This window comes from Schistocerca americana, chromosome 5 (genome assembly GCF_021461395.2).
Source record: "Schistocerca americana isolate TAMUIC-IGC-003095 chromosome 5, iqSchAmer2.1, whole genome shotgun sequence".
Classification (NCBI taxonomy): Eukaryota; Metazoa; Arthropoda; class Insecta; order Orthoptera; family Acrididae; genus Schistocerca; species Schistocerca americana.
In genome coordinates, this window is record NC_060123.1 from 127,273,732 (window position 1) to 127,291,971 (window position 18,240).

An 18,240-nucleotide genomic window follows, 5' to 3' on the forward strand; every position below is an offset into this window, starting at 1 on the left:
TGTTGCCTTAATAATTAATGTTTTTGGAGACCATAATTTCACTTCTCTGAAACGTTCATTCAAGTGACATCTGTGAATACACTGCTGGTCAATACCAGAGAAGGAAAGCTGCTACTCACCATATGGCGGAGATGCTGAGTATTGATAGGCACAATAAAAAGATTCACACACACATAGCTTTCAGCCATTAAGGCCTTTGTCAGCAGTAGACACACACACACACACACACACACACACACACACACACACACACACACACACACACTCATGCAAACACAACTTGCTCACACATATGGAGTCTCAGAAAGCTACATTGTGCCTATCGCAACTCAGCATCTCCGCTATATGGTAAGTAGTAACTTTCCTTTTCTGGTATTGTTACATTCCATCCTGGATTTTCCATTGTTTGATTTATACTGCTGGTCAAATATTTAACTTATTCATTGATTTCAAGTTTTTATTTGGTGTTTTGAACCTTCTCAGCCAGGGGTGCTGTTAGTTCGAAGTCAGAAGGAATTGAAAACATTCAGTAGAGCATAATGGTTATTCACGTCTCTATTTCAGAAGACACTCGCTTCCTACTTCCTACTGTCTTCCACCCTCAGCATTTCTGAGCTTCACGCTGTCATTGCTGCCGACACTTTACTGCTCAAACTGGGTCAAATTCTGATGTCTGGAGCGGCATTCACTCCTAGGATGTCAGGTATTCCCAATCAGCATCTGATCTGGAAGGGTGAAAACTACTTGTTTATGAAATTGATGAATAATAAGAGTGAAAGACGATTTTAACACAACCCATTCTCAGCCACACACAACCCAGTGCTCCACCTCCAATCACATCACCCTGATCCATCTGCCTCAGTATAGTGCTCTGGAAGTATGACGTCGTCGTGTTTTGTGTTGTGGATATGGATAATTTCTTTTAGTGATTCTTTGTAGGCATATATGCTCTTGGAGGTTTATGAATATTTCTTGGTTGGCCTCTAAGTTAACCCTTAATGATTGAGCAATTACTCCTACATATTTGGAACGAAGCACTTGTGCTGTTCTCATGGGTTGTTACTTTGCAATCATTGTCCCATGGCAATCTCAAAGTGTACTGCATTTATTCATATTAAATTTGCAAATCTTTTTTTTGTGCATTTTTCTATTGTGTTTTTGACCTTTTCTCTGTTACACATGAGAAGCGTGAAATTGTCCACAAATGCATTTCATGTTGAAACTGGTGGTCTTATTTTTTTTCTTTTTTTTCTTTAATGGACATTTGGAATCCTTTAGATTCTTTTCTCCCTGTCGTCATAATTTCTTTAACAATGATGTTAGTGTTTTGGTGAAGGCAATCCACCTTTGATCTCAAATGGCTCCCAAATTTGCCTTTAGAGGTTGTGTTAGATAGTGTATCCCAAATTACTGCTCTTGGATTTTTTGCCAATTCTTAATTTTCTTTTATGATGTCTAACATGTGTTTGATTATGGGTTCGTAAGCCTTCTTGAAGTCCACAAAAGTGATCACTCTATTTCTGGAGTTTCTGATTTGAAGAATAGTCCTAAGATTCCAGATCTGTTCTATACAGGAGCACCCCTACTGAAAACCTGCTTGGCACTCTTCTACCTGTGAGTCGGCTTTTCTTTTTTTTGAGTCTGTTTATGTGTGTAGAAGTCTGTACTTATCAGCACAATTTATTTGACTTACTAGACTGATGCAGTAGAAACAAACTGCAGAGACAAAAAGGAACAAGTTTGATGTCACACAAACTGAAGATAACCGGCCAATACTCAAGTTCATACATAGTCCAAGATCACAGCTAAAGTCATCAGCAGATAGCAGTCAATACAAAAAACATTCCATTGAGCTAGAACAAAAGCGAATGAGTGCTTGGCATGTCAGGCACAAAGTTATCACTGACCAGAGGTCATGGGGTCCTGCTGAGTGACATGACATGAGCTCTGGTGGTATGGCTTCTTTCCAGACAGCTTGTACACTGTGGCACCATTGGCAGTGGGGGCTGGAGGTAGAGATCGATCTCGGACAGTTATGACAGCTCCATGTCATTGTTGGAGTCTGTTACTACATTTTACAAGGGATTTCAAGAGAATTTTGTAGATGACCAGCAAGAGAGAAATTCCTCTGTTATTGTTAGGGTATGTTGTGTCCCTCTTCTTGTGAAGTGGATGAACAAGCTCAAATCTTCATTCAGAGGGTATTCATTGGTTCTTCCAGATTTCTGCAATGATCGTGTGGATTCCTTGTATTTTTGTCATTTAGCTTTCAGTTTTGTAGTATCTCCATATACTCCCGAGACTCTGTTGTTGTTCGGTGATTTAATAACATACCATATATGATGTTTCCTAGATGGTTGGTGGTTCTGAGCTGGGACAGGCGTCAGCTTTGAAAATGCATTTCCTCCATGAGAGATTTGAAGTTGAGAAGTTTGTTGAAATAGTATGAAAGAATTCTGCAGTTATTTTTTGTGTTGGTTTTTAGTGAGTCATCTTGTCTTTTGAAGCACAGACTGGATACCTGATAATCTGTGAGATTTTCTTTAAGCATCGTGTATAACTTCCTAGTATTATTTTTGGTGAAGTCCTGTTGCATTTTATTTAATCAGTTTGTATTACAAGCACATTTTTTTCCTTTAAATCAGCTTTACTGATTGTTTTTATAACTCAAGAAATGATTTTCACCTCTCTTACATTCTGCTAGTGCTAAAATTTTTCCAGAATTTTATCCTTTCCCCTACTGCCTTGTCACATGTGGTCCACCACCAGTGTTTTCTCCTTCCTGGACAATAATAACCCAATTTCATAGTGGATTTGAAGGTGTTTACAAGTTCTGTCTAATTTTAAGTTGTTGGTTGGTTTCCTGCATGACTATTTCCTTACTGAGTTGCAGATATTTGGGGGATAACCTAAAGATTTTGTTTCATTGCAGCTTTTTCGTGTTGCGCTATAGATTGATCTGTAGGAGACAGTGATGCAATTCGAAAAAGTCTTTCCTTACTTTTAGAACCAGAATTTCTGCCATGTTTCTGTTAGAATGGCCATATGATCAATCTGGTGTGTTTTGAGGCTGCAGCTGGCTAACAAATTTACCAGTCGTTCACTGTTCACCTTCATTCTCTTGTGGTTTTTATGTATTGCTCTGGTTCTTCCCTTAGCTCAGTTAGCGAATAAGATTTTCACAAGATGTTGGGGTTTATGTTTGTGGTCTTTCTTATAGTTGCTCCATTTTTCTGAGTATTTTTCTTCTAGCAGTCATTTGCAATTGCATATGTATTAATCAGGGTAAAAGCCTTGTAGCTCAGTTTAAACAAGAGTGTCGAAAAACAAGCTGTGGTAGGGTTAACGTCAGTTACTGACAGTCTGACAGGTTTAGAGATTGAAATCAAACAAAAAAAAAAGCAGGACAGAATAACAGCAGTATTATAAAAATGATAGAATGTTACCATATTGAAGAGATGTTGAGATGCAGTCAGGCACAACAAAAAGACTGCTATACATCTGAGCATTCGGCCAAAAGGCCTTCTTCTGAAGAAGAATCACCACACACACACACACACACACACACACACACACACACACTGTCTCCAGCCACACTGGCTGGAGACTGCAAAGCCTGTGTCACACTGTGTCCTTTCTTGTTGATTTCACTGCAAGTTTTCCATCGTAGATTCTGTTGTTTTCTGAGTTAAAATGGTTTCCTTTTACAAACTGTGTCTCTTGGGTAGCAATAATCTTTACTATTATTATTAATTATTATTATTTTTATTATTATTATTATTATTCTTTCCTTTCTCAGACATTATGTCTGGTTAAAAATGGAAAGCGACACGGACCTTGATCAAGCGTAACTTCCTTTTAACTGTACGGTATATGTCACATTGCATTTAGGATCTTTCGGGTAATTGAACATGTATCAATAATTACAGATTTCTGTAGTTGTATATATAAGTTTGGATGTAGCTGTATTGCGTTGATGTACTGGTGGATATTGTGTGGTATGACTCCTGTAGTTGATAGTATAATTGGTATAACGTCAACTTTATCCTGATGCCACATGTCCTTGACTTCCTCAGCCAGTTGGATGTATTTTTCAATTTTTTCTCCTGTATATTTGTTGTATTGGGTATGGATATTTCGATTAGTTGTGTTAATTTCTTCTTTTTATTAGTGAGTATCATGTCAGGTTTGTTATGAGGTGTTGTTTTATCTGTTATAATGGTTCCGTTCCAGTATTGTATTCATCATTCTCCAGTACATTTTGTGGTGCATATTTGAATGTGGGAACGTGTTGTTTTATTAGTTTATGTTGTATGGCAAGTTTTTGATGTATTATTTTTGCTACATTGTCATGTCTTCTGGGGTATTCTGTATTTGCTAGTATTGTACATCCACTTGTGATGTGATCTACTGTTTCTATTTGTTGTTCGCAAAGTCTGCATTTATCTGTTGTGGTATTGGGATCTTTAATAATATGCTTGCTGTAATATCTGGTGTTTATTGTTTGATCCTGTATTGCAATCATGAATCCTTCCGTCTCACTGTATATATTGCCTTTTCTTAGCCATGTGTTGGATGCGTCTTGATCGATGTGTGGCTGTGTTAGATGATACGGGTGCTTGCCATATAGTGTTTTCTTTTTCCAATTTACTTTCTTCGTATCTCTTGATGTTATGTGATCTAGAGGGTTGTAGAAGTGGTTATGAAATTGCAATGGTGTAGCCGATGTATTTATATGAGTGATTGCTTTGTGTATTTTGCTAGTTTCTGCTCGTTCTAGAAAGAATTTTCTTAAATTGTCTACCTGTTCATAATGTAGGTTTTTTATGTCGATAAATCCTCTTCCTCCTTCCTTTCTGCTTAATGTGAATCTTTCTGTTGCTGAATGTATGTGATGCATTCTATATTTGTGGCACTGTGATCGTGTAAGTGTATTGAGTGCTTCTAGGTCTGTGTTACTCCATTTCACTACTCCAAATGAGTAGGTCAATATTGGTATAGCATAGGTATTTATAGCTTTTGTCTTGTTTCTTGCTGTCAATTCTGTTTTCAGTATTTTTGTTAGTCTTTGTCTGTATTTTTCTTTTAGTTCTTCTTTAATATTTGTATTATCTATTCCTATTTTCTGTCTGTATCCTAGATATTTATAGGCATCTGTTTTTTCCATTGCTTCTATGCAGTCGCTGTGGTTATCCAATATGTAATGTTTTTGTTTAGTGTGTTTTCCCTTGACTATGCTATTTTTCTTACATTTGTCTGTTCCAAAAGCCATATTTATATCACTGCTGAATACCTCTGTTATCTTTAGTAATTGGTTGAGTTGTTGATTTGTTGCCGCCAGTAGTTTTAGGTCATCCATGTATAGCAAATGTGTGATTTTGTGTTGGTATGTTCCAGTAATATTGTATCCATAATTTGTATTATTTAGGATGTTGGATAGTGGGTTCAGAGCAAGGCAGAACCAGAAAGGACTTAATGAGTCTCCTTGGTATATTCCACACTTAATCTGTATTGGCTGTGATGTGATATTATTTGAATTTGTTTGGATATTAAGTGTGGTTTTCCAATTTTTCATTACTATGTTAAGGAACTGTATCAATTTAGGATCTACTTTGTATATTTCCAATATTTGTAGTAACCAGGAGTGGGGTACACTATCAAAAGCCTTTCGGTAATCAATGTATGCGTAGTGTAGCGACCTTTGTTTAGTTTTAGCTTCATATGTCACTTCTGCATCTATTATCAGTTGTTCTTTACATCCTCATGCTCCTTTGCAACAGCCTTTTTGTACTTCATTTATAATTTTGTTCTGTGTTGTATGTGTCATTAATTTCTGTGTAATTAGCTGGGTTTGTTGTGTCTGCATGATCTTTAGGTTTCAAATAAGTTATTCCATGTGTAAGTGTATCAGGATATGTGTATGGGTCTGCAATGTAACTGTTAAATAATTTAGTTAGATGTGAATGTGTTGAGGTGAACTTCTTTAGCCAGAAATTTGCTATTTTATCTTTTCCAGGGGCTTTCCAATTGTGCGTGGAATTAATTGCTCGGGTGACTTCATGTTGCAATATTATCACCTCAGGCATTTGTGGTATCATCTTGTATGTGTCTGTTTCTGCTTGTATCCACCGTGCATGCCTGTTATGTTGTACCGGGTTTGACCATATGTTGCTCCAGAAGTGTTCCATGTCTGTTATGTTTGGTTGATTGTATACTTTAATGTGTGTGTTATCTATTGCCTGGTAAAATTTCTTTTGGTTTGTGTTGAATGTTTGGCTTTGTTTCTTTCTATTTTCACTTTTTTTGTACCTTCTTAGTCGTTTGGCCAATGCCTGTAATTTCTGCTTCTTTTCATCTAATTGCTCTATCGCTTCTTGTTGTGCGATTTTAGCTAACCTTTTTCATTTTTTGTCTGATATTTGATTTCTTATAAATTGTGTTAGCTGTCCAATGTCTTTTCTCAGTTTTTCTATTCTGATCTGTAGCCTGTGTTGCCATGCTGGTTTTGTGGGTTTCTTCTGTGTGTTGGTTGGTTCTGATCTCTGCCTAGTGTGTATATTTAGTGTAGTGAGTGCTCCTATATAAACCAGTAGTTGTAACTCTTCCATAGTTGTGTTTTCATTTATTTTGTTGAGTATGATTGTGTTGATAGTTTTTATTGTTGTTTCGACTTGTGGGTTATTTGGCGGTCTATGCAAGAATGGTCTAATGTCTGTATTTGTGTCTTTGTATTCTATATATGTCAGCTGAAACTTTTCTTCTATATCTAACGTGTGTCACTTCGTGTTCTATTTGTGCTTGTTCTAGTGGCTGTCTTAAGATTTTGTTTTCCTCTGATTGTTTAATTGATGCGTGTTGTTCTTTGTTTGTTTGCTCTGGGATGTTTGAGTCCATTACTGTATTTTCTTCTTCTTCTTCTGATTGCTCATTATTTTGTTCCAGTATTTGTTGTACTTGTTGTTTGATGTGTTCTAATTCTGACTGGGGTATCCTGTTATTTTTGATTATTACACGGATCTGATCAGCTAGTCGTTGTTCTGTTAAAAATTTTAATTCTGGGTATCTGGTAATAAATGCTGTGTATACTTGTGATCTGTATCCAGTTGAGTTGGTTCCTAGGTTTGTTGCTTGGTAATAACAGAAGATGAGGTGTCGGTTAACTTCATCTGACCATCTCATCCTCTGTCTTTGTTTTCCTTCTAGGGTGGTTGCAGGAAGCATATCCTGCAAAACACCTCTATTTGGATTTAAATCATTTTCCAATTGGCTAGCAGTGTCGTTACCATTGTGGGCAGGCATAGGGTTCAAGCGTCGTCCCCGACCATGACGGTGCTTGTCCGAGGCTTCTTTAGTTCTGTCCTGAACCAACTAATCACACTAAAAGGGGGGTTAGCCCTATTAGTGGTTTGTTCTTTTTGTCACCTTTTACGACTGGCAGAACATACCGGAGGCCTATTCTTTTCCCGGGCCTCCACGGGAATTATTATTATTATTATTATTATGTTCTGTACCAATGGGTGCTGGAATCTATCATTACCTTCTGTAGTCCACTCAGAGTCAGATTATGCAGACATAAACTCCAGCAAACTTCAATATTCTGCCATGGACTGCCAAAAGATCTCAAGACTATTGTTTATAATATCTCTCATTCCCATCAGACTGCGGCAGTTCATCAGCTATTGACGACCTGACACATTTGCCAAAGCCCTCCAGACCTAACAGGTGATGAAGCCAATGACTATATTACTTTGGCCTTTTAATTACAATTCATACAAGACAACGAACATTTTTTTTTATTTTTAACTGAAATACATCCATAAATTAAAAACTATGTGATGAAAACTAAACGTTTAATAACGGCCCCCATATACCTTGATGCCTTTGCCCTTGCATGCAAAAAGGATTGTGAGGATGTCTGCAGTGGCTGCTTCTGTTAAACAGCTTTAGAGAGTAAGAATTATATAAAGTCCACTTAATGTGTGTGATCTAAGTAGAGCTTTTGACTGCATTTGACTAGCAAAGCTCTAATTCTATGGTGTATGGAATCCTGCACTGCCATTCACTGTTTCCTATTTGGGTAATGTAAGGCAGTTTGTCTCAATCAGAAACATATATTAATTATCTGTTGAAATTAGCACTGCAGTTCTAAATCTACAGGGTTCTATCCTCTGACATTTTGGGGATACTTTGTCATAGGATATCTCCCTGCTTCTCTGACCCATGACATAGTTCCACTGTATCGCGAGGTGTTGTGTAATATCATCGAGCAGCGGCATGTTTGTTTTAGAAAGGAAGAGGAGTAAAATGTAGAGGCATGGTGTATGAAGAGGTGGTGTGCTCTATTGATTTAATTATGCGGTGGCGATGTGTTTGTGAGGTACATTATTGCGTCATCTGGTGTGCTACAGTTGTCATTACGTGAAGTGTACGAAATTACATGATGGCACAGTGGAATGTAGAACGTTCTCAAATGAAACAGAATATTTTGTAAAATTTAAACTGTACTCTTAGGTGCCTGTATAACCACTGAGTAAGTGGATCAATTTTTTTCAGTAAATCACGAGAGAAGGTAGGTTGCTCAACATTTATTAATATATTGAACATGCAACTCTAGTATTAATGAACATAGATCCATCTACCTCCTTCCATGATTTAATTAAAAACTTGATCCACCTACCTTCTCCCATGATTTCATTAAAAAGCATTGATTCACCAACCTTCCCTTCATGACTCAATAAAAAAACAATTATCCATTCATGAAGTTTATAGAAAACTATTTTCTCATGAGTTCTGCTGTCTTGTCCTATCCGACTCATCATTCAGCATGTTCATTTCCTATTATTTACCATGCATGCAGTTACCAACCACAACCCGCAACAGAAAATCTGAGGACACTGTAAGTGCACTTTTCCTCAGGTGTTGAGGTATATATATATATATATGTGAACTGGAGACTGGGATACCGGTTAGTGTACTCGTGGTGGGAGGGGGGTTATTGGTGTCCTCTTCTACAGTTGAGCCATATAAGTGAACTGGAGAATGGGATACTAGCCTTTGTAGTTATGGGGAGGGTTTATTGGTATCCCGGTCTTGGGCAGAGCTATGTAAGTCAACTGGAGATTGGTATATTGGCTTTTGTAGTGGGGGAGGAAAGGGGGGGGGGGGTATTGATATCCTGATCTATTGTCGAGCAATATAGATTAACTGGAGACTGGGATACCATGATCCTACAGTGTGTTTTACATGGTTTTTTTATTTTACTTTTTAGCAGTTTTGAGCGATCTCCCCCTCCCTCCCCCAAATGATGCATCTTGAACAGTGTTTTTTTTTGTTGAATTTTTAGTTTGTTCCCATCCAAAACCCCACTTTTGCCACAGCTGTCCCACTAATTTTATTGAGTGCATCACTTCATGTAATATTTTTGCATTTGCCATGATTGATGTTTTGGATGCCATGTTGGATATACTCGAAATAGGGTTCTTCACCATGGTGATGTCATTGGCCAAAGCAGACAGATGGTACCCCAGTCTCCAGTAAACCTGACTTTTCTTTCTCATTGTTACAATTAGCTGACTGCCTCATTGTTTAGCTTAGTCTGTTCTATGCTATGCTACTGACTGAACATTGCTTCCCACACATCACAGCATTACTACTATGGATCACTTTATTCTGCACCGAAATGGCTTAATGTCAATAAATTCCTCATACCCTAGGCAATAAAAAGTGTGAGATCGTCCACGTTTACGTAAAAAAAAATAATAAAAAATTATTAATTTTTAGTTACATGTTAGACTACCCTAATTTTTAAGGTTGTCAATTAAACTAAGAACAACCATCATATAGCAAACATGGTTGGAAAGACAAACCAAAGACTACGTTTTATTGGAAGAACACTTAGAAATTGCAACAAATCTACTAAAAAGACTACCTACACTTCTGTAGTACTGCTGCATTATATAGGATCCTTACCAGATAGAATTGATGGAGGACATTCGAAAAAGTTTATATAGAAGGGCAGCTCATTTTGCATTATTGCAAAACATGGGATTGTGACACAGATATATTAAGCGAGTTAGGGTGGCAATCACTAAAACGAAGGTGTATCTCATTGTGGCAAGATCTTTTTGTGAAATTTCAGTCACCAACTTTCTCATTTGAATGCAAAAATATTTTGATGACATTCACCTAGATAGTGAGAAATAGCCATTGTAATAAAATAAGAGAAATCAGAGCTCACGTGGAAAGATTTAGATGTTCATTTTTCCAATGTGATATTTGAGAGAGAAATGGTCAAGAAATAGCGTGAAAGTAGTGCTATGAACTGTCTACCAAACATTTAAGTGTGAATTGCAAAGTAATCATGTAGCTATAGTTGCCACCCAGACAAAACTCAACACTTGTCTTTGGGAGTGACAAAGGATTTAGAAACTAAATCCATGAAATTTTTAGGTGCCAATATCGATTCAAAGCTTCACTGGGAGGAACACACAACCACTTCTTGAAAAGACATCCTGAGTAATTTTTCTCATGCCGACTCTAAGAAATATGATTAACAGTCATGATCTTCAAGTGACTCACTTTGGACTCTTCTAGTCAAGTATATCTTATGACCTGATGGCATGGAGAAATTCCTTCTCACATCATTAACATTTTGAACCTACATCAATACATACTTTATAAATGACAGCAACATTTAAAAATTTTAAAATAGTTATGAACTTTCCTTTGCTTTAATTGAATACGTTAATACAAGACTTGTATACAATATTATGAACAGTACAAGTCACTAGTTTCTTTCTCTGGAAAACGATAAATAGCAAATAAGGATTCAAGATTCTTATTTCACATCCCTGAAGTCTGTCCTCCATGATGTGATTTATAGAACAGTATACATGAATGAATGAATATCAAATCTGAACCATAGGTCACGCTGCATCTTAAGATGCTTGGATACTTTAAGATGATGTGCATCTGCATCTGCATACACACTCTGCAAACCTCCATGAAATACATGCCAGAGGGCCCTTAGTATTGTACCACATGATAGGCTCTCTTTCCATTCCCGTCGCACGTTACTCATGTTGGCATATGTTCTCAATCTGAATTCAGTAATATTTAGTGTTTCTTCTTTGGTGAAGGAAATTCTGAAAATCATGTCTGGTAACTCTCTTTCAGTGGTGCTGTCATCAGTAACATTACCACTGTCATCACACACTGTTTATGAATTGCATTTCTTACTTATATTTTCCAATATGTAAGCATTTTTCATGTATATTAATAATGTCATGCAGTTGTTTATTGGAAATACTGATTTTTTATCTGGCACACAGGTAAACAAAAGTACTAATTTCCATGTGACTAACGGAAATACAATTTATAATGCTGACAAGGTAGTTTTTCTACCTCTACAATTTTGCCAATATTTATATTGCTTAGATATTTTTCTGCTGGGTGTTTTCCAACTGCCTTTCATCGTGTTCTGCTTCAACCACATAGATTTTACTTCTTGACATTGCATTGTGCAAGATTCATTGTGGGAACTAGCTTTAAATTTTAACTAGATGTGTTTTTTTGTTTTGTTTTTTTTTTTTTTGTTTTTTTTCCTTGTAGTTAAGAAGGATACATGAGTGGAATGAGTATATCATAACAAGTAGGTATTGAAGTTATATGTGGAATAGCTTTTCGATCGCATACCGGTCTTGGCCTCTTTTTAGCATCATATACAGACTGACTCTGTGTCTATTGGTTCCTTTCAAATAATGATAACTCTAATAATAAGTGGCATAGAAGGCTTGTAATACCGTGATCTGTGTTTTTGTATCTTGATGATCATCTGAAATTTTTGTGTGGTGGGGAGGTCTGGAACAGGCTCATCTCTGCTTTGTGCGGCCAAAGTTGTTGCTTGAATAGATAAGTAAGGAAACTGACATGTTTACCACCAAAGCGGTGTCAAATCAAAGGGCAAGGAACCAACACTACAGAATGATTTACTCAACCTACAACAGTACGCTTCAGAACAGAGGCTGCCAATGGTTCAGCTTCCATTAGACTTCATAAGGACAGTGGGAAATACAGAATTAGAAGAACAGTCATACAAGTAGATCACGCAATATCGAAATTATTTTCGGCTAAGTAATGAAAAATATCAGTGAAAGGGGGAGTGGCTGTGTAATGTAGCTCTTGGCAAAAAAAGTCACAGGTCTGCTGCAGTGGGATCTGTGAAGTTGATACAGATCTTCCATTTGTTAAACATTCTTAAAACAGAGTCCGAAATATGTTTCCCATGCCTCGGAAATTAAGTATCCGCTTAATACAAGACTGAGTGTGATAGGTTTATTCGATGTATTGTACCCCTTAACGCAAATTGAAAACATGATACTGTACTACTCAAAACAAAATACTTCCGAAAAAGTAACACGTTTTGTTTACTTACACTATACTCGAAATCTTCTCCCGGTATATCCACTGATAGCACGTTCGTTGCACTACACAGCTTACTGTTATTTTTTGGAGAATGTGACACAATCGGTTGTGACGTATTCACCGACATTTTTATAGGTACATCTCACCCCCTGAATAGAATAAAATAATTCAAGGCTACAAGCATTTACTAACACCGGCAAAAACGAATATATTACTTCTGCTCCATTGTTTATGTACAACTACATCCGTCACTGTGCCCTGTCTTCATTTCATAGATGTTATTTTACAAAATCTAAAATATTATATCAATATTTCATTACAACACGACTAGCGCCTACGTACAAAACTGAATGATCACGTATATACACCAGAATAACATTTCTTCCAATTCTAAAAGGTAGAAACGAAAAATAAACAAGCTCTTAAACTGTAGTGAAGCGTCTGCCAAAGTAATTTGCAGAGGAACTTTGGCGAAATTGCTTAACATCGTTGGTTTGTTTTGATGGCAGTAAGGTGGGGGGATTGTGTTGGGTGTTTCAAACGAAGTCGTGTGAGCCTGTGAGGCATGTGAAGGCGTTACAACGCTATAATGAAATATCTTCATGTTGTGAACACATCACTACGCTGATGCTACAACCTGACATCGTTATTTAAATCTTGCAATGGCAGAGGAGAACGTGGTAATACCTCCACAAGAAGTAGCTACTTCGACGTACACTTCGTTGTTGCAACAGACGTACGATGAGGTAAAATAAGATTTCTAAACTTTGCAGTTCTGCCCTTTGATGGGAGTGAACAACCAATATGTGTACTGGTGTGTGTGTGTGTGTGTGTGTGTGTGTGTGTGTGTGTGTGTGTGTGTGTGTGTGTGTGAGAGAGAGAGAGAGAGAGATATATATATATATATATATATATATATATATATATATATGATATTCAACAACACTAATGAAAGGCCCCAAGAAAATGTAAATGAATAGCTTTAGTAGTCCTCCAACAGAATCAGGCAATGATATGTGGATGTCATAGATGTATCATCCTTCACACAATCATGGGCCAACTCTTGGGAGGCTACCTCCCTGTCTAATAAACTTCGTGCGATTAAGGTGACACCTGTCCCGTGGCGTTCTTCCTTCCACCTCTCCCGATAGGACTCGACCGCCCTGTGTCATCCCCGCGTCTGCCATACCAGGCTGACCCACGGTTTTCTTGTGTGTAATAAGCTCCCCCCACTTTGTCGTTGTGGAGTCTTCCAGTCAGTAGCCCACATTTTGGTGGAATGCCCCCTTGTTTTGGCTCTGCGTACTGAGTACATACTTCGGTGCACTTTACCTTTAATATTGGCAGACGATTCCTGGATGGTTGAACTGGTTCTCAGCTTCCTCTGTGAAAGTGGTTTTTATTTTCAGTTCTAAGGTTTTTAATCTCCCTCTGGAGTAGGGGCAGGGTGGTCACTTCTTCTTCCGTGTGTATTTGCTTTTAGGAAGCTTTAATTGTCGAGTGCTATTAATAGTTCCATAGATTTCGTGTTTGTTTTGAATACAGTCAGAGAGAGTCCCTTTAGTCAACCATAGTGCCAGTAGTGCTAGTGTTTGTTTTCAATACAGTCCAGAGACAGGTAGTGCTATTTTCATTGTTTTCTACAAGAAGTGCCTAGCAACCACAGTTTAGTGAATAAACAGCCGCCTTTAGTGAATTAGCAGTCTAGTTAAAGGTTGATTAACTCTCTTCAGTAAATTGGTTCCTTAGGATGGATAGGATGTGTGACTGCTGTGTACGGACGCAGGAGGAGCTGGCCACTGTTCGCGAACAGCTGAGCGTGTTGATGGCCGCAGTCAGCCGTCTTCAGGCTGCTGCCTCGGAGTGTAGTGGCAGTGGGGAGTCTGGTGCGTCGCAAGGTACACCCCAGGTGTTACATGCTTCACCCACTGTCCCTGCTGTCAAGACATCTTCGCGTGTACTGGACGCGGTTGGGCCACCCTCTCCCCAAGGGGAGTGGCGGGTTCAGCGGCGTTCGCGGTGCACGAGGCGGAGGGTCAATGTGGAGGCTGGCCGTGTGGCATTGCTCGCTCAGCCTGTGAGTGGAAATGTGGCTGCTCCTTCAGCAAGGTCCGAGCAGGCACACGGGGAGAGGGGTTTATTAGTTATTGGGAGCTCCATCGTTAGGCGGGTGATGGAGCCCCTTAGGGAAATAGCGGGAAGGTCGGGGAAGAAGGCCAGTGTTCACTCTGTCTGCTTGCCGGGGGGTCTCATCCGAGTTGTGGAGGAGGCCCTACCGGCGGCGATAGAGAGCACTGGGTGCATCCGACTGCAAATTGTAGCTCATGTCGGCACCAATGACTCCTGCCGTCTGGGTTCAGAGGTCATCCTCAGTTCGTACAGGTGGTTGGCGGAATTGGTGAAGGCAGAAAGCCTCGCTCGCGGGGTGAAATCAGAGCTAACTATTTGTAGTATCGTTCCCAGAACCGATCGCGGTCCTCTGGTTTGGAGCCGAGTGGAAGGCTTAAATCAGAGGCTCAGACCATTCTGCGGAGATCTGGGGTGCAAATTTCTCGACCTCCGCTATCGGGTGGAGAAATGTAGGTCCCCCTGAATAGGTCAGGCGTGCACTACATGCCGGAAGCGGCCACAAGGGTAGCGGAGTACGTGTGGAGTGCACATGGGGTTTTTTTAGGTTCCCCTGCCTAGGCCCGACAAGACGCCTCCTGAGACGCAGCAAGGTAGGAGTAGGCAAAATGCAACAGGGAATAACAATATTAATGTGCTAATAGTAAACTGCAGGAGCGTCTACAGAAAGGTCCCAGAACTGCTCTCATTAATAAACGGTCACAACGCACAGAAAGTTGGCTGAAACCAGACGTAAATAGTAATGAAATCCTAAACTCAGATTGGAATGTATACCGCAGAGACAGGCTGGACAGTGAAGGGGGAGGCGTGTTTATAGCGATAAGAAGTGCAATAGTATCGAAGGAAATTGACGGAGATCCGAAATGTGAAATGATTTGGGTGAAGGTCACGGTTAAAGCAGGCTCAGATATGGTAATTGGATGTCTCTATAGGCCCCCTGGTTCAGCAGCTGTTGTGGCTGAGCACCTGAAGGATAATTTGGAAAATATTTCGAGTAGATTTCCCCACCATGTTATAGTTCTGGGTGGAGATTTTAATTTGCCGGATATAGACTGGGAGACTCAGACGTTCATAACGGGTGGCAGGGACAAAGAATCCAGTGAAATTTTCTTAAGTGCTTTATCTGAAAACTACCTTGAGCAGTTAAACAGAGAACCGACTCGTGGCGATAACATATTAGACCTTCTGGTGACAAACAGACCCGAACTATTCGAAAAAGTTAACGCAGAACAGGGAATCAGCGATCATAAAGCGGTTACGGCATCGATGATTTCAGCCGTAAATAGGAATATTAAAAAGGGTAGGAAGATTTTTCTGTTTAGAAAAAGTGACAAAAAGCAGATTTCAGAGTACCTGTTGGCTCAACACAAAAGTTTTGTCTCAAGTACAGATAGTGTTGAGGATCAGTGGACAAAGTTCAAAACCGTCGTACGTAATGCGTTAGATGAGTATGTGCCAAGCAAGATCATAAGAGATGGAAAAGAGCCACCATGGTACAACAACCGAGTTAGAAAACTGCTGCGGAAGCAAAGGGAACTTCACAGCAAACATAAACATAGCCAAAGCTTTGCAGACAAACAAAAATTACGCGAAGCGAAATGTAGTGTGAGGAGGGCTATGCGAGAGGCGTTCAATGAATTCGAAAGTAAAGTTCTATATACTTACTTGGCAGAAAATCCTAAGAAATTTTGGTCTTAAGTCAAAGTGGTAGGTGGATCAAAACAAAATGTCCAGACACTCTGTGACCAAAATGGTACTGAAACAGAGGATGACAGACTAAAGGCCGAAATACTAAATGTCTTTTTCCAAAGTTGTTTCACAGAGGAAGATTGCACTGTAGTTCCTTCTCTAGATTGTCGCACAGATGACAAAATGGTAGATATCGAAATAGACAACAGAGGGATAGAGAAACAATTAAAATCGCTCAAAAGAGGAAAGGCCTCTGGACCTGATGGGATACCAGTTCAATTTTACACAGAGTACGTGAAGGAACTTGCCCCCCTTCTTGCAGCGGTGTACCGTAGGTCTCTAGAAGAGCGTAGCGTTCCAAAGGATTGGAAAAGGGCACAGGTCATCCCCGTTTTCAAGAACGGACGTTGAGCAGATGTGCAGAACTATAGACCTATATCTCTAACGTCGATCAGTTGTAGAATTTTGGAACACGTATTGTGTTCGAGTATAATGACTTTTCTGGAGACTAGAAATCTACTGTGTAGGAATCAGCATGGGTTTCAAAAAAGACGGTCGTGTGAAACCCAGCTCGCGCTATTCGTCCACGAGACTCAGAGTGCCATAGACACGGGTTCACAGGTAGATGCCGTGTTTCTTGACTTCTGCAAGGCGTTCGATACAGTTCCCCACAGTCGTTTAATGAACAAAGTAAGAGCTTATGGACTATCAGACCAATTGTGTGATTGGATTGAGGAGTTCCTAGATAACAGGACGCAGCATGTCATTCTCAATGGAGAGAAGTCTTCCGAAGTAAGAGTGATTTCAGGTGTGCCGCAGGGGAGTGTCATAGGACCGTTGCTATTCACAATATACATAAATGACCTTGTGGATGACATTGGAAGTTCACTGAGGCTTTTTGCAGATGATGCTGTGGTGTATCGAGAGGTTGTAACAATGGAAAATTGTACTGAAATGCAGGAGGTTGTTGTTGTTGTGGTCTTCAGTCCTTAGGCTGGTTTGATGCAGCTCTCCATGCTACTCTATCCTGTGCAAGCTTCTTCATCTCCCAGTACCTACTGCAACCTACATCCTTCTGAATCTGCTTAGTGTATTGATCTCTTGGTCTCCCTCTACGATTTTTACCCTCCAATGCTAAATTTGTGATCCCTTAATGCAGGAGGATCTGCAGCAAATTGACGCATGGAGCAGGGAATGGCAATTGAATCTCAATGTAGACAAGTGTAATGTGCTGCGAATACACAGAAAGATAGATCCTTTATCATTTAGCTACAAAATAGCAGGTCAGCAACTGGAAGCCGTTAATACCATAAATTATCTGGGAGTACGCATTAGGAGTGATTTAAAATGGAATGATCATATAATGTTGATCGTCGGTAAAGCAGATGCCAGACTGAGATTCATTGGAAGAATCCTAAGGAAATGCAATTTGAAAACAAAGGAAGTAGGTTACAGTACGCTTGTTCGCCCACTGCTTGAATACTGCTCAGCAGTGTGGGATCCGTACCAGATAGGGTTGATAGAAGATATAGAGAAGATCCAACGGAGAGCAGCGCGCTTCGTTACAGGATCATTTAGTAATCGCGACAGTGTTACGGAGATGATAGATAAACTCCAGTGGAAGACTCTGCAGGAGAGATGCTCAGTAGCTCGGTACGGGCTTTTGTCAAAGTTTCGAGAACATACCTTCACCGAAGAGTCAAGCAGTATATTGCTCCCTCCTACGTATATCTCGCGAAGAGACCATGAGGATAAAATCAGAGAGATTAGAGCCCACACAGAGGCATACCGACAATCCTTCTTTCCACGAACAATACGAGACTGGAATAGAAGGGAGAACCGATAGAGGTACTCAAGGTACCCTCCGCCACACACCGTCAGGTGGCTTGCGGAGTATGGATGTAGATGTAGATGTAAGCTGTGTTTGGAGATTCCTGTCTCCCCTCCCTGGCCAAGATCCTCTTTTCTCTACCCTTTACTCTGTTTTTATTGTTTTTTAGA

General features: G+C 39.5%; 2 protein-coding genes across 2 annotated transcripts in view; one reads left to right on the forward strand and one right to left on the reverse strand.

Annotated features, from left to right (window-relative positions):
• Window positions 1-12,720, reverse strand: part of LOC124616143 — a 79,517-nt gene extending 66,797 nt beyond the window's left edge. The window contains exon 1 of the mRNA XM_047144417.1: window positions 12,434-12,720. Within this exon, the coding sequence (XP_047000373.1) occupies window positions 12,434-12,550 (117 nt within the window). The 5' untranslated portion in view covers window positions 12,551-12,720. The remainder of the gene's footprint in view (window positions 1-12,433) is intronic.
• Window positions 12,721-12,921: 201 nt separating this feature from the next.
• Window positions 12,922-18,240, forward strand: part of LOC124615765 (unconventional prefoldin RPB5 interactor-like protein) — a 43,747-nt gene continuing 38,428 nt past the window's right edge. The window contains exon 1 of the mRNA XM_047143861.1: window positions 12,922-13,169. Within this exon, the coding sequence (XP_046999817.1) occupies window positions 13,086-13,169 (84 nt within the window). The 5' untranslated portion in view covers window positions 12,922-13,085. The remainder of the gene's footprint in view (window positions 13,170-18,240) is intronic.